General features: G+C 32.8%; 1 protein-coding gene across 7 annotated transcripts in view; it reads right to left on the bottom strand.

Annotated features, from left to right (window-relative positions):
* Positions 1 to 389: 389 nt before the first annotated feature.
* Positions 390 to 17,181, bottom strand: part of LOC148955427 (uncharacterized) — a 51,965-nt gene continuing 35,173 nt past the window's right edge. For 2 of the 7 annotated variants that reach the window (XM_089108193.1, XM_089108192.1), the window contains exon 3: positions 400 to 961. In XM_089108193.1, coding sequence (XP_088964319.1) covers positions 695 to 961 — 267 coding nt within the window. In that variant the 3' untranslated portion in view covers positions 400 to 694. Of the gene's footprint in view, positions 962 to 17,181 lie in introns of all 7 variants that reach the window. The other 5 variants (XM_089108189.1, XM_089108190.1, XM_089108196.1 and 2 more) reach the window with 5 other exon arrangements.

The following is a 17,181-nucleotide window of genomic DNA, read 5'->3' as shown; positions in this document are numbered from 1 at the left end:
AATATTGTGTTTTCGTATTGCCGGAGATTAATATATAATTAAAAACTACATAAGTATCACGAAACCTAGCTTTTAAAGATAAGGACAATTAATTGTACAAATATAATTCATAAAAATTATACCATAAAGTGTCGTAAGTGTCGAAATTACCATAGTAATCCATCTTTAAAATCTACGATAGTATAATATATATTATATTAACACATAAAATACATGCACACACATCAGACACAAATATACAATCTCTTTAAATCTTCCAAGGCAGTATTGGTCTTTTTTAATTTGAAATACGTTTAGTTAAAAAAAAAAATCCATTTATAAATCACGCATTGTCAAAAATAGTAAATTTTAATTCCATTGTAATAATTATATTTAATGTGTGCAGGCATTCAAATGTGTGCCGTCCTGTCCCCAAGATCTTGATAATTTTCATAAACTTTCTCAACAGCTGCTTATTTTTCAATATAATCCTTTTTTGTTTTTTCCTTTTGAAACACCCTTGGCTCAACTAAATTAATGCAGGCTTGTATGTTTCATACAAACAAAGATACTTTCATTGAATTGGAAGTCTTCTTCTAAGAAATAGTTGTAAAAAATTAGAGCAATAACTGTCCTCATTTCTTTGCAAGTAGCTCAGGCTGAATAATTTCCAGATGCAGTAGTTTTTTTTCTAGAAAATTGCTTAAAATAGAAATTATGGAAAAGGGAGTATGTAGTTTAAAATGGAAGACCAAAAACTAAAAATAACAATCACCTCAGCTCCATAGTCCATGAGTTTGCGCAGACACTCGAAATTGCCCTTTGCCGCTGCAGCATGTAATGGCCTTCTTTCTCGAACCTGACTAAATACATTCGGATCCACTTTAGCTTTTAACAGCTCTTCTACAAATTCTTCCAGACTTAAATCGACACATAGTTCTAAAAGAGTCCCATTTTCTGGAAAGCCGTAAGTGTGGTTTAACTATAAGATAAACAAGAAACTTTACATATTATTTCTTACATTCAAAACTTTCATAAAGAAACTTTACACTCAAATCTTTAATTTGATCTATAATCTACACAAAAACAAATACAGATAATCTTTAAGCTATACAGCGGAATTTTGAAGAGGTAAAACAAAATGCGCTGCTTTTAATAGAAAATTCATCATTTTAATTTGTTTATACTGTTTTATGCATCAAAAAAGAAATATTCACCATCAAAAATAGCAATCACTCTAGCCTCTAGATCCACTTCCCGTTGTCTGTTGCAAAATAAAAATGCACTAGCTCATATTTTTGTCTTAACCGAATTAATAATGGACCGTGTACAAACATTCACGAAGTGAAATTCTTGGTGATATAACCGTTTCAGTCAAAAATCTACAATGTCTTCTAGATTTCGACAATTTAGCTATCAAGGTTTTATATTAATTACTATTTGGCTTACTTGGATATTCCCAAAATAAATGCAAAATGGTAATTCCCATACATCGAGATTAAAATAAAACAGAATTCTTGTGTGACTCAATCGAACAAAAATTATCCTCAATTGAGGGGGGAGGGGGATCGTAAATAAGCCTATTAACACTTTAGTAAACTGCAGGATTATGATACTGGTAACCGCAAGATTACTTGCCCAAGTACTCCTACGATTATTGCACGTCGATAAACATTCAGAAAGGTCCAGTACGTCCTCGTATGTATTCTTTCGTCAGTTGAGACCATGGTTACAGCAATTGCTGCAACCTAGTAAAGAGTAAACTACAGCACATAGAAACCGAAACTTTAAAACTCGTTTTGAAAAAAAAATTATCTAGTGAAAAAAAAAATAGTTGGAAGATGATTCATGAATGATATCTATTATAGAGGGTTTGAGCTAGCAATAAAAGTTTTTAGTGAAAACAAATTCTCGAGGATTTTGAAAAAGAGCCTGAAACCTCCTCAACAATGGCTACGGATCGACATGACAAGTGCATCATTCGGAATTTCCATTGTCGAAAACTTCGAATCACAGTCCTTCACCTTGAACAATAACGAATATCTCTTTTTGCATGGTTGGCACTGATTTGTCAGCCCTCCTACACTGCCATTTTCTTAACAGAAAGTTAAGCATATTACAACTTGTTGCATCGTAGGGTATCATACGGTTAAGTTGTTCCAATTTATTGAGCCACAATCACACAAGAATCTTCAATCTTTATAATTTGAGAACCGAAGTCAGATAAAGATCCTTAACATGCCCCAACCTCTCATTCCACTGCCAACCTTTTAGCAGAAGAGTAGGCATCCTGCACGTTGATTGAAGCGGAACCCTGCAAGAAATAATTTTCCACCAATATCGTTAACTCCTCAAACTCAACTTTTTAGCAATAGGATAGGAATTTAGGAAAGGTGGTTCATGAATGTTATCTATTATAGAGGTTTAAGCTAGCAGTAAAAGTCTGGAATAAACCAGGATTAGACAATAATTTTCAATTTGATGTCTACAACACAAAATTAGTTCTGTTCTGCCTCAAACATCCCCTACGCGACCGCCAAATAGTAGCAGAACGTTATACACATTGCACAATATTGGAACGAAATTCATACCAAGATTTTCACTCTTTATGATTTGAGATATAAAGTAAGCCTATTTAACACCCGACTACCAGTTTTTTACTGCAGAAACATAAGCGTTTTTTTTTTATCCGTTCGGCCTAAAAATTTCAGGGCAAGTACTTGGGGCCAGGAAGACATGAGAATGATGATTTAAAATGAATTACGTTGTTTCTTTAGCCTCTGTATGAAAGCGCTCCAATCCGCTTCAAGTTTTTGACTAAACCTTGAGGAAGGAGGAGGGCAGTGTTCAAAGAAAGCTTCCTTTAGAAAAAGGATTCTTTTAAGACAAGCAGAACTTGGACAAAGGTAATCAAACCTAATCGCTTCTATAAATAACCTACTTACACAATTATCTCAACTCACTAAGATTCGCAAGAAAATAGGACTTCTAAAGATTCCCCAAATAGACTCCTAAAATGAAATAAATCTATATCCAACGGTGTCAAAAAGACACAGATAGTTAGAGGGGTTTCATCACCATACAAAACCGGATATCAATCGTCCATCGTTATTATTTAAAATTCTCCATCGAACCAAAATTTTCAAATAAAAAAAAAAAAAAAAAAAAAAAAATCATTCCACAAACCTAATCGAGAATTTCGAAATGTTCAGATTCAACAAACCAACAATTTAGATCTTAATGAAGGAATGTTGATAACACCAGCAAATATTTCCATAATCAAACCATAATAAAAAGAAACTTACAATTAAAGAACAAAAATGGTAATTTCAAAAACCTTTCCCAAAAAAGCTCAAAGAAACGTAAAGAGTGAATTTGAAGCGTAAAATAAGAATAAGCAGAAACAAGCATACAATGAGTTAAACTAAGTCAAACAGACATTAATATGAATTAATAAATTAAGCCTAAACGAAAAGACTTTAAAAGGAATAATCAAGTAAAACTTAAAGCTAACAGAAAGGGAAACCTAAAACGAAGTCAAATTCAAATGATGAAAAAGGATATGGAAAGTTTAAGTTAAGGTCACGATGGAAGGGGTGCCCTAAGGGAGAAGGGCAGCCTGAGATATCGGATGAACCTAAAAGGTATAAGGAATTTGAAGTGTAGTATACCTCTATTTTTATACCCTGGTATATTTTGGAATGCTCAATCTTTATATAATCTTAATAAATTGAATTTTTTGAAGAAGTTTTTGATTATTAAGAAAAGAGTAGGTCACATTAGATAAATTATGAGATATTTTGAAAGAAATTTTGAAGGTCAACGAGAGGAGAGGAGGTGGGATTAAAAAAAACGAACTCAAATTCAAAATCAACAATTAAGTCGAAGTTAATACAACCAGAAATTACAGTAAACAAGAGCAGAGATAACACCCCCTTAAAACAAGTAGACATTAGAATGTCAATTGCACTTTATTAAAAAAAATATTCAAACACTTTTGTTTTTTATTATAAAATTAAACAAACTTCTCGAAACTCCTATTTTCAAGCAATCAATTTAGTTACGTTAATCTAATTGGCAATATTTTCTTCCTTTTAAATCTATTCCTTCCAAATATATAGAAAATCAATTAGCACATTAATTGATTCGCTATTTCGAGATATTGCTTCAGCAAACCAAAAAAAAACTGTAAAAATGATTAATCAACGTTCAGAATGTTGTATTTCCTACATTCTTGAATGAAACGGTATCGAAAGCAAAATAAGTGAGAACAAAATTTCCATTTTAAAACAGTAAACCTAAATTTAAAGTCGCAAATGTATTCATTCTGAGAAACTTTTGTTTTTAGTACTATTATTTGTGTTCTTTACTTTTGAAATACACGTTTGCAGGCAAGGGTCGTTCTTTACTTACGATTCAATACCATGATCAGTTTGATATAGTTGCATATTGGAAAACCAATCAACTTGCAATATAGACGGTAAATATATTGCTCCAAATTAATTTGCTGACAAAACCTTACTTTGGCACATAGCGTTAAACTCAGTTAAACATGGCCTTATTTGAATCTGGACTCATTTATTTAGGGGCGGAAAAGGAAGGAATCTGAAATTTGAAGTTACAAAAGGCTATGCGTGGTGTTTTGAGCTTCTGACAGAATTGCCTGTAATTGTTACATACATATTATTCCCCCAAATAGGTGAAGCAAAAGAGATAATGTATCGCTGACTTTCAATTTAAGAACTTCTGACAGGTGTATGTTGAATGTTCAGTTTGGAGTTTTTACTGAAAACTCAGCTGTTCCCGATAAACAGAATTCCTGTATCACGGAAATTGCATCTTACTGGATTTTACTCAAATCTGGACTCATTTATTTAGGGGCAAAACAGAAAGGATATCGAAAGCAGTTACAAAAGGCTACGTTCGGTGCTGTACGCTTCTGACAGAATTGTCGGTAATTGTTACAGAGATATTATTCCCCCCAATAGGTGAAGCTAAAGAGAGAACGTATTGCTGACTTTCAATTTATAACTTTCTGACAGGTGTATGTTGAATGTTTAGTTGGGAGTTTTTATTGAAAACTCAGCTGTTCCGGATAAACAGAATTCCTGTATCACGGAAATTCCATTTTATAAGAGTCGAGACCAAGGTTTAATTTGGGTGCTGTTAAGTAGAAACTAGAAACAGGTGGTGAAAATTATCAAGTTTCATTGCTAAAATAGACTAGTAATATCTTTATTTTTTGAAAACTAAAAATAAGTCATAAAACTTTTTAAATGTCATTATCGAAATTAATTTACTGGCAAACATTACTTTACCACGTTGCGTTAAGCCCAGTTAAACAGAATTTTACTCTAATCCGGACTCATTTAGTTAGGGGCAAAACAGGAAGAAAATAGAAAGCAGTTACAAAAGGCTATGTGTGGTGCTGTTGTACGCTTCTGACTGAATTGCCTCTAGTTGTTACAGACATATCATTCCCCCCATTAGGCAAAGCTAAAAAGAAATCTATTGGTGACTTTGAATTTATGACTTTCTGACAGGTGTATGTCAAATGTTTAGTTTGGAGTTTTTATTGAAAATCCAGCTGTTCCCAATAAACAGAATTCCCTTTATCACGAAAATTGCATTTTATAAGAGACGATAGCAAAGTTTCATTTGACTGCTGTTAAACAGAAACTAGAAACAGGTGGTAAATCTTTTTTAAGTTTGATGGTATCTTATTTTCTTTTACTATGGACTTCTCAACCTTTTCTTGTTTTTGAGAAATTTCTTAGAAGACTGGCTCCTTCTTGTACCCAGTCTATCATTAGAAGCTTAATATAATGCCTTTTTTTCCTGAAATAGTAGCTATGTTCTCTTTTTTTAATATTTCTTGGGATTATATTCGCGATTTCTGTAAATTTAACTTGATGATCTCTGTAAAATAGTAATACCAGTCCAAGTATTTTAAGAAATAGCTAACTAGCGACTAGATAATGAGCTTTTACCGAGGTTATCCCAAACGGTTGGGCGTAATTCATTTTAGAAATAGAATTACAGTCTTTAATTTTTTTTTTCATTTTTAAATTCTTACATTTTAAATATAAAGAAGATAAAAACTACCAAAAATTTGTACTTGAGGAGAAATCACCTTTAATTCCTTTTCAAAATTAACTTAAAAAAACAAGTTTTTTTTAACTGAAAGTAAGGAGCGACATTAAATCTTAAAACGAACAGAAATTATTCCGTATATGAAAAGGGCTGTCCCCTCCTGAACGCTTTGCTCTTTTCGCTGAAGTTTGACTCTTTGTCTCAACTCTACTTTTTAAAACAATAAAAGACTTTAACGTAAAGAGCGGGGTGTTGAGGAGGGGAGAAACCCTGTCATATACGGAATAATTTCTGTTTGTTTTAAGTTTTAATGTCGCTCCTTACTTTCAGTTTAAAAAACTTGTTTTTTTAAGTTAATTTCTGAACGTTTTTGAATTAATGCTGCTTTGATTTTGGCTCACCGTACATGAATAATTAAAAAGAAATTCGCATATTAATTTTCCTTTTTTTTTTGCTAATTGGCTTTTTAGAAATTTTTTTCTAACATAACTTATGAATTAACTCACGTAACGATTTTATATATTGGTATGTTTTTATTACGTATATTAGGGAGTTCGCTCCCTAGGCAATACCTCGCTCTTTACGCTAAGGTTCGAATTTTGTCCGAATCACAAACCCTTGAATCATAAAGGCCGGTTAATTAGAATAGATGGCCCTTCTGAAAGTACTAAAAAAACTGTAGCGTAAAGAGCGAGGCATTGACTAGGGGGTGAACCTCCTGATATAAGTAATAATTTCTGTTCGTTTTAAGTTTTAATGTTGCTCCTTACTTTCAGTTGAAAAAACTTGTTTTTTTATTTAATTTTCGATCGTCTTTTAAATATTGCTGAGACATCCGGTGCCCCCTTCATGGAAATGTCCCTCACCCAAGGAAATATCCTCTATGGAAAGATCCTCCCACGTATCCCCTTTTCTAAACCCATCCCCCCACTAGAAAAAAAAATCCTCCTGAAAACGCCTGTATACTTGCCATTAACCAACACTATATGTAAACAATGGGCAAAGTTTATAACTTGCAGCCCTTCCCCCGGGAACAGTGGGGATTAAGTCATCCTCAAAGACATATTAATTAAATTTTTACTATGCTGAATAAAATGGATCTCTCGAAATTTTGATTGTGTGACTTCAGGGAAAAAATGAGCGCGGGAGGGTGACTAGTTGACCTCCAATTTTTTGGTCACCCGGAAAAAGCACCTGCTAAGTTGATTTCCGTTCGAGCAAACTTTCTCGTCATCTTCCATGACCCCTGGGTCGACACGATCACACCTGGAAAAAGAAAAAAAAAATAAACACGCATTCATGGTCTTTCTTCTGGCAAAATTTGAAAAAATCCACATTTTTGCTGGTAGGTGCTTGAAACCTCTACCGTATGGTTCCCTGATACGCGGAATATGATGGTTTGGTTTTCATTAAGGTTCTATAACTCTTAAGGGGGCCCTTCACCCTTTTATCGAAAATCAGCCAAATTTTCTCAGGCGCGTAACTTTTGATGGGTATAATTAAACTTGATGAAATTTATATATTTGAAATCACAATTAAAATCTGATTCTTTTGATGATTCTATTGGTATCAAAATTCCGTTTTTTAGACTTTCGGTTACTATTGAGCCGGGTCGCTCCCTACTTACAGTTCGTTACCACGAACTGTTTGACAGTTCATTACAACGAACTGTTTGAAAAATGTCAAACCTTCCATTCACTTCCGACTATTAAAAAGGGCATTAGGCCTTTAGATTTCCAATCGAATGAGCCCTTTTTCAGTTTCTAGGACAACGCTTTCTATAAGCACCTTATATGCCCCCAGGACATAAATTTTAACCCTTTGGTCATGAAACATAACCAAAGTCTACAAACATTTATTTCTCAAACAACGTCTAAAACTTTATTTTCCTGCAAATTTGAGCGACAATCTATTTTTATTCTATTATTTATTTATTTTAATTGCCATCATTTAAGGCTAATTGGAAAATAAGAGAAATGCGGTAAAATAATGTCAGAGAAATATGGTACACCGTTTTTTTTTCAATAAGTAACGATACAACCCAAGGCGGTGTCCAGAATTTTGTTCAGGGGGGGGGGGGGTACATTTCTTGGCGGGGGAGGGGTACGAAAAAAATTTACAAAACACATCAAAATTTGTTTATATGCATCTTGGTTACTTTTTTACGAGTCAGACGATTTTAGGGGGGAGGAGATTCAAATCCAGTAATCCCCCCCCCCCGCATACGGGCTTAATGCAAGCAATCCAATATTTCCTCTGAATCATTACGAAGAAAATCCAAACGATTTTTGGAAAGTAAAGAATTGTTTCTGTAATCGAACTCCGACTCTTCAATAAAAACATAGGTACATTTCGCCCTTAAACGGGTTAAATAAGATTAAAATTAAGCAAAATAAATCTATCGCTTGCTATGATGGTCCAAATTCGCAGTTTTAAAGATTACATTCGCTTTTGGAATACAGAGTTTTCAGTCTTTGTGGATATTGACTCTAAGTTTAGAGTCTTTTACCAAATAATTAAGCAATCCCTGGAAAAATGCTCTGAGAATATTAAGAAAAACAGAAGAAAAACTTCAAAGAAGCCTTGGATTACTCCGAGTTTTTTCAGATGGATAAATAAGAAGAATAATTTGTATAAGAAAAAGATACGTCATCCCTGCGATATAGATGAGTGAATTTATAAGAGTTATCGTAATGCCCTAAACAGACTCCTGCGAAGGGCTAGACAAGATAATTATAAAATAGAATTTGAAAAAGCATCTGGAAGTCCGTCGAAAACATGGAATGTGATAAGAAGCACTTTAGGACACTCATCTGGACGAATCCCTCAGGAAATATTCCGCAAAGATGGAACCAGTCTTACAAATCCAGAGGAAATTTGCAAAGAATCCAGGCTAAGGAGATGGACATCTCTTTAAATCTACTCACAGTTCAGGAATCTGAGACTCGAAAAATTGTTTATGTCATGAAATTTACGGCTTCTGGCTCTGATATTGTTTCAATTAGAGTAATGAAAACATTTTGGGAAGTGATTGCTCAAACTTTTGTTTCATTAATTAATATGTTTTTAAAAGAGGGAATGTTTCCGAGTTTTTTTAAATCAGCGTAAGTTATACCAATACATAAAGGAGGGAATACTGTTGATGTTGAAAATTATAGACCAATTTTTTTTTTACCCATTATGTCCAAGATACTAGAAAAATACTTTTCGGTCAGAATTTATCAGTACCTGGAAGACCAGAGAGTATTTACTCCTACACAATTTGGATTCCGTCAAGATCGCACTACTGAGCAAGCCAACATATATTTGACTAGCATTATTAATATGAGTACTACCCCCTCCATTGATTCAAGGACATGCCCTCCCTTTTTCTATGGGATATACCCCTTTCCCATTGGATTTCAAACGGAGCCCTCTGACATCACACCTTTGCACCTGTACAATACGGTCAGCTGTTTCTAGGCGACATTCATGCCCTTGGCAAGAGTTCAATGGTTAGGTCACGTGTTTTTTCTATGGCACATCCCATTTGTTTTTCTGTGACAGCCCTTGGCAAGAGTTTAATGGTTGGGTTAGGTCATGTGACACACAACCTTTTGTTTTGCTATGACAGGCCCTTGCACCTGTTTCTAGCTGGCAAGATTCCCATTTTTGGCAAGAGTTCAATGTCCTTGGCAAGAGTTCAATGGCTGGGTGTGAATTTCTGTGACAGCCCTCTGACGTCACAACGCCCCTATTAAATTCCCAGGACAGCCTTATGACGTCAGTAGTGATAGTCCTATTGAAATGAAACTTACATGGAAACTTACGCTTGAGGAATATACAGTGCAGTTTGACGTGCACATTGCAAAAAGCGACCAATCCTTTTATATTATATACCTATAAAGTGATCAAACACGTTTTGAAAGTATAATTGAGATTGTATAACGCAAGCAGACTGGTTTTTGAGGCACTTTCATCATAATTTTTTTTTTTTTAACCAAAAACTAGAAATTGTCAAATTGCTTTACAGACTGGTTTAGACACAGGTTTCTAAGCCAAAACTTTTTATTGTCACATTACGTATTCAAAAGTGGTTTCTGAGGCAACACCTATTTTTTGGACAATTGCCTTAACTCGAGACTAGTTTGTTAGGAATGTCTCGTTGCTAATTAAAAAATCGGATGCTAAACTCAGAATTAATTGATTGGCATATGGTTTTATATCATTTTGTGTAAAAACTAACTCTATTTGCAAAAAGGGATAAGGGATTCGCGAATTGGACTGTATGAACGCTATTATTTGAATAATAGGGAAAGAAACAGAGCTAGATAACATTTGCGAATTGGATCGTATGAAGGTGGAGAAAAAGGGCTAAGCTGATTAGCAGTTAAGGTAACCCCGAAGGGCTTGTTAACTCAGGCAATTTGTTATAAATTTGAAACAACATTAATCTATGAAAATAGTTAACGATGATAGAATGACATTGTGAGTTGACCTAGCTTTACCTCTCCGATGTGTTCTGTATAATACACAAGTGGTGTTTGAACAGTGTTATGAATTTAAAATAGGATCTAACGTTATAGTATACTAAAAAGTTGATACTAAGAGAGATATAGATGACAAAAAAAGAATTTTAATGATGAAATTAAGAACAACCCTTAGAAAACCTTGCAAATCAGGTAGTAAGGTGTATGTGAGTATGAACCGTCAAGGATCATAAGCAATAACGATCCTAACCACAAGAGACCTCAACCCCCAAAGGTCCCCTATCCCCAAACTCCAAGGGGGTCCCTCCCCCCCCCCAACTTTTTTCCCCCACCCCCTAACTTCATATAAAGTAGCCAAAATAGAGCTTAGTTAATTCTAAATTTCACCACTAGTTTGTTAGAAATGTGTCGTTGCTAATTAAAAAATCAGATGCTAAACTCAGAATTAATTGATTGGCATATGATTTTATATCATTTTGTGTAAAAGCTAACTCTATTTGCAAAAAGGTATAAGGGATTCGCGAATTGGACTGTATGACCGATATTAATTGAATAATAGGGGAAAAAACAGAGCTAGATAACATTTGCGAATGGGATCGTATGAAGGTGGAGAACAAGGGTTAAACTGATTAGCAGTTGAAATAACCCCGAAGGGCTTCTTAACTCAGGCAATTTGTTATAAGTTTGAAACAACATTAATCTATGAAAATAGTTAACGATGATAGAATGACATTGTGACATGAAATTCAGAACAACCCTTAGAAAACCTTGCAAATCAAGTAGTAAGGTGTATGTGAGTATGTATTGAATCATTATTTGTTACGCAGTGGAACGATAAACACATAAGTAATATCTTTAAAAAAGTGAAGATGAAGTATTTTAATAAAGTGTGTTCACATGACAATGATATTGTAGCATTGAATGCCTACAAGGAGAAGTATCTAAACTATAAGACAAGTACAAGTGGTAGCACTATTGTAAACATATGCGTGCATTGTCATGACAGTAAAGAATATAATTTCTTTGGAATACCGAAACAATTCAACCCTTATGTTTGTGGATATGCGATATTGAGATCTCCAGAGATGATTGTACTCAAAGAGAAAGCCAACATAAAAATAATCGTTGATGATAGAGGACAACTACTTGCTGCTGTTGCAGGTAACACATTACCTACTGATACATCCTATCGTCAGCTTTCGGGTATTAGCATTCAACGGAAGGTCAAAAAAAAGAAAGACCTACTCTTCTACTAATATCATAAACCATATCTTTTCTGGGTGTCGAAACTGTTACCTGTGTAAAAATAATGTGATAATAGACAGTGAAATTGCCAGAAAAATAAAAAGGGCAATGGCAGAAAATATCACTATGGAAATTAGAGATGAATCGATGAAAAACAAAGTAACAGCAAACGTTACTGCCATTGATCAAACAGTCAATGAACCAAATAATACCAAAGACTAAAAGCATGTTGAGCCTGTCGATGACACACAAGTAAAAGTTGTGAATGACTCAAAATGGGATAACGATTATTCTACTTATTACGAACTATGAGAAGACAATATCTACAATATCAAGAGAGAACATGGTGAACTATTTTATGGAACAGATTCAAAATGTCCAAAGTTCATCATTGATATTAATAATGTATCATAATATATTTTTGTATTAATATTCTACATAGCATTATTTCATTAAAAATATATTAAGCATTACATTGTTATGTGTTCATTATTCTTAGAATATGCTAGCATATCAAACGTTTAGAATGTCTATTAAAACATCGGAGATGTAAAAAAAAGGAATTTGCATACATCTATTGTCAGACACATGGGATAACATTGACAAAATCTAGGTGTCAGAATGAATAAATTCTTTATCATCATCCGTTGTTGAATATCACTATGAAAAAATTGTAAGTAAGTAAAAATCTCTTTCTTGAAGTCACCTCTTGGATACACAATGCAGAAACTTCATTTAAGAAATTAGGAAAACAATTGTAAGTAAGTAACAAACTCTTTCTTGAAGTCACCTCTTGGATACACAATGCAGAAATTTCATTTAGGAAATTATGAACAAATTGTAAGTAAGTAGCAAATTCTTTCTTGAATTCGCCTCCTGGATGAACAAAAAAGACATTTCATTCAAGAAATTATGACAAAATTCTAAGTAAGTAACAAACTTTATTGTTTTCACGTCTTGGATACACGATGAAGAAATTTCTTTCAAGAAATTATGAAAAAAATTGTAAGTAAGTAACAAACTCTTTCTTGAAGTCACCTCTTGGATACACAATGCAGAAATTTCATTGATGAAATTATGAAAAAAATGTAAGTAGGTAGCAAATTCTTTCTTTTTTCCCCCTAGTAAGTAGCAATTTGTCTTTCCTTTTCAACTCCCCCTTCCCCATTTTTTTATTTTTTTTATTTTTTTTTTTATTATTTTTGTAAACATGTTATATTTTTTCAACTTTTTTTTACATGTCTTCGAATGAGATGAAACATACTTAAAACATTGAAAAATAACATTTAATATTTTCCAACTCAAAATGAGAATGGTATGGATATGTTAGTCATGACCTCTACTATTAGAATAATAATGTTTGTAGTAGCACTTTTTTTTATTAGACAAATTTTTTTTTTTTTGGAGTTCGAAATTATTCATTTTTTTTTACGTATCTTAAAATGACATGAAATATGCTTATGGCTCTAACAATTGTACTCTATGCTTGCTCAGAGACACGATACGGCTTTCCCAGACATGCAAAAAGTTGGGTTAATTCAGGTTCACTTAGAGCGGCCCCACTCTAAGTGAACCTAAATTAACTAAACTTTATGCATGTCGCTCTCACTATGACTGTGTGCCTGAACGATTCTGCTTCCATTTATAACTAGTCTGACCTAAATTCAAAATAACAACGCATGTAGTCAAAATAAATAGAGCTTGGATCTTATGTATGTTATCTGATGTATCGAATGAGTTAGTTATTTACTTACAATTATTTAATAATTTCTTGAATCAAATTTCTGTATTTTGTATCCATGAGTTGAATTCAAGAGAGATTTTGTTACTTACTTATTTACAATTCTTTCCTAATTTCTTGAACGAAATTTCCATATTGTGTACCCAAGAGGTGAATTCAAGAAAGAGTTTGTTACTTACTTACCATTTTTTTATAATTTCATGAGTGAAATGTCTGTATTGTGTATCCTGGATGTAAATTCTAGAAAAAGTTTGTTACGTACTTGCAATTTTTTAAATATTTATTCAAGGAAATTTTCATATTGTATTTCCAAGAGGTTAAATCAAGAAAGAGTTTGTTAATTACTAGCAATTTTTTATAATTTCCTGAGTGAATTGTCTGTATTGTGTATCCGGGAGGAGAATTAAAGAAATAGTTTGTTACTTACTTAAAATTTTTTCATAGTTTCTTGAGTGAAATTGCTGTATTGTCTGTCAAGGAAGCGAGTTCAAGAAAGAGTTTGTTTGCAAATTTTTTTCATAATTTTCTGAATTAAATTTCTGTATTGTGCATCCAAACGGCGATTTCAAGAAAGAGTTTGTTACTTACTTAGAATTTTGACATAATTTCTTGAATGAAATATCTTTTTGTTTATCCAAGAGGCGTAATAAAGAAAGGGTTCGTTACTTACTTACTTAAAATTACTTCATAATTTCTTATATAAGGTTTCAGAATTGTGTATCCAAGCGGTTACTTCAAGACAGAGTTAGTGACTCACTTACGATTTTTTCATAATTTATTGAATAAAATTTCCGTAATGTGTATGCAAGAGATAAAAACAATAAAGAGTTTGTTACTTACTAACAATTTTCTTCATAATTTCCTGAATAAAGTATCTTTACTGTGCATTCAACAGGTGAAATCAATAAATAGTTTGTTACATACTAACAATTTTTTCCACAATTGCTTGAATGGAGTTTCCGTAATGTGCATCCAAGAGGGGACTTAATGAAAGAGACTGTTACTTCCTTACAATTTTGTCATGATTTCTTGTAAGAAATTTCTGCATCGTGTATCTAAGACGTGAAAACAATAAAGAGTTTACTTACAATTTTTTCATAATTTCTTAAATGAAATGTCTTTCTTTTTATCCAGGTGGCGAATTCAAGGAAGAATTTGCTACTTACATACATTTTATTCATAATTTCTTAAATGAAATTTCTGCATTGTGTATCCAAGAGGTGACTTCAAGAAAGATTTTCTTACTTACTTACAATTTTTTTTCATAATTTCCCGAATTAAATTTCTGTATTGTGCATCCAAACGGCGAATTCAAGAAAGAGTTTGTTACTGACTTACTTACATTTTTTCCTAATTTCTTAAATGAAATTTCCGTATTGTGTATCCAAGAGGGGACTTCAAGAAAGAGTTTTTTACTTATTTACAATTTTTTCATAATTGATTGAATGAAATTTCTACATCGTGTATCCAAGACGAGAAAACAATAAAGAGCTTGTTACTTACTTAGAATTTTGTCTTAATTTATTGAATGAAATGTCTTTTTTATTTATCCAGGAGGCGAATTCAAGAAAGAATTTGCTACTTAATTACAATTTTTTCATAATTTCTTAAATAAAAGTTCTGCATTGTTTATCCAAGAGGTGACTTCAAGAAAGAGTTTGTTACTTACTTACAATTTTTTTCCTAATTTCTTAAATGAAACTTCTGCATTGTGTATCCAAGAGGTGACTTCAAGAAAGAGTTTTTTACTTACTTACAATTTTTTCATAATGACATATCCAACAACGGATGTTGATAAAGAATTTATTCATTATGATACCTAGATTTTGTCAATGTTATCCCATGTGTCTGACAATAGATGTTTGCAAATTCCTTTTCTTACATCTCCAATGTCTTAATAGACAATCCAAACGTTTGATATGCTAGCATAATCTAAAAATAATCAACACAAAACAATGTAATGCATAATATATTTTTAATGAAATAATGGTATGTAGAATATTAATACAAAAATATATTATGATACATTTCTAAAATCAATGATCAACTTTGGATATTTTGAATCTGTTCGATAAAATAGTTAACCATGTTCTCTCTTGATATTGTAGCTATTGTCTTCTCTTAGTTAGTAATCAGTAGAATAATCGTTATTCCATTTTGAGGCATACACAATTTTTACTGGTGTGTCATCGACAGGCTCAACATACTTTTCGTCTTTGGTATTATCTGGTTCATTGACTGTTTGATTAATGGCAGTAACGTTTGCTGGTACTTTGTTTTTCATCGATTCATCTTTATTTTCCATAGTGATATTTTCTGCCATTGCCCTTTTTATTTTTATGGGAATTTCACTGTCTATTATCACATTATTTTTACACAGGTAACAGTTTCGACACCCAGACAAGATATGGTTTATGATATTAGTGGAAGAGTAGGCCTTTCTTTTTTTGACCTTCCGTTGAATGCTAATACCCGAAATCTGACGATACGATGTATCAGTAGGTAATGTGTTACCTGCAACATTAGCAAGGAGTTGTCCACTATCATCAACGATATGTTGGCATTTTCTTTGATTCCAATCATCTCTTGAGATCTCAATCTTGCATATCCAACAGCATAAGAGTTGAATTTTTTCGGTACTTCAAAGAAATCTAATTCCTTACTGTCATGACAACGCACGCATACATTTACGATCGTGCTACGACTTGTACTTCTTTCATAGTTTAAATACTTCTCCTTGTCGGCATTCAATGCTACAATAACATTGTCATGTGAACACACTTTATTAAAATGCTCCTTCTTCACTTTTTTAAAGATATGACTTATGTGTTAATCGTTCCACTGCGTAAAAAATACTGATTTAATACATGCAATAGACTAGGTAGTGTCGATAACCGGCCATAAAGTACCAGTGGGAAAGCTGTATCGTGTCTCTGAGCAAGCATAGAGTACAATTGTTATAGCCATAAGCATATTTCATGCCGTTTTAAGATACGTAAGAAAAAAGTCGAATAATTTCGAAGTCCAAAAAAAATAAAATGTCCAATAAAAAAAAATTGCTACTACAAACGTTATTTTTCTAATAGTAAAGGTCATGACTAACATATCCATACCATTCTCATTTTGAGTTAGGAAAATATTAAATTTCATTTTTTAATGTTTTAAGCATGTTTTATCTCATTTGAAGACATGTAAAAAAAAGTTGAAAAAATATAACCTGTTACAAAAAATTAAAAAAATAAGTTAAAAAAAAGAAAAAAATATTCAAAAAAATTGGGGGTGGGGCAAAAAGTAGGGGGCCTTGGAGTTTGGGGATAGGGGACCTTTGAGGGTTGAGGTTTCTTGTGGTTAGGATTGTTGGTGCCTATGATCCTTGACGGTTCATACTCACATACACCTTACTACTTGATTTGCAAGGATTTATAAGGGTTGTTCCGAATTTCATTATTAAAATTCTTTTCTTGTCATCTACATCGCTCTTAGTATCAACTTTTTAGTATACTATAACGTTAGATCCTATTTTAAATTGACAACACTGTTCAAACACCACTTGTGTATAATACAGAACACATCGGTGAGGTAAAGCTAGGTCAACTCACAATGTCATTCTATCATCGTTAACTATTTTCATAGATTAATGCTGTTTCAAATTTA

Source organism: Artemia sp. Qi Xiang Cuo, chromosome 2 (genome assembly GCF_049724085.1).
Source record: "Artemia sp. Qi Xiang Cuo chromosome 2, ASM4972408v1, whole genome shotgun sequence".
Taxonomy (NCBI): domain Eukaryota; kingdom Metazoa; phylum Arthropoda; class Branchiopoda; order Anostraca; family Artemiidae; genus Artemia; species Artemia sp. Qi Xiang Cuo.
The sequence above is the reverse complement of the archived record's forward strand: the minus strand, read 5'-3'. Positions and strand labels throughout refer to the sequence as shown.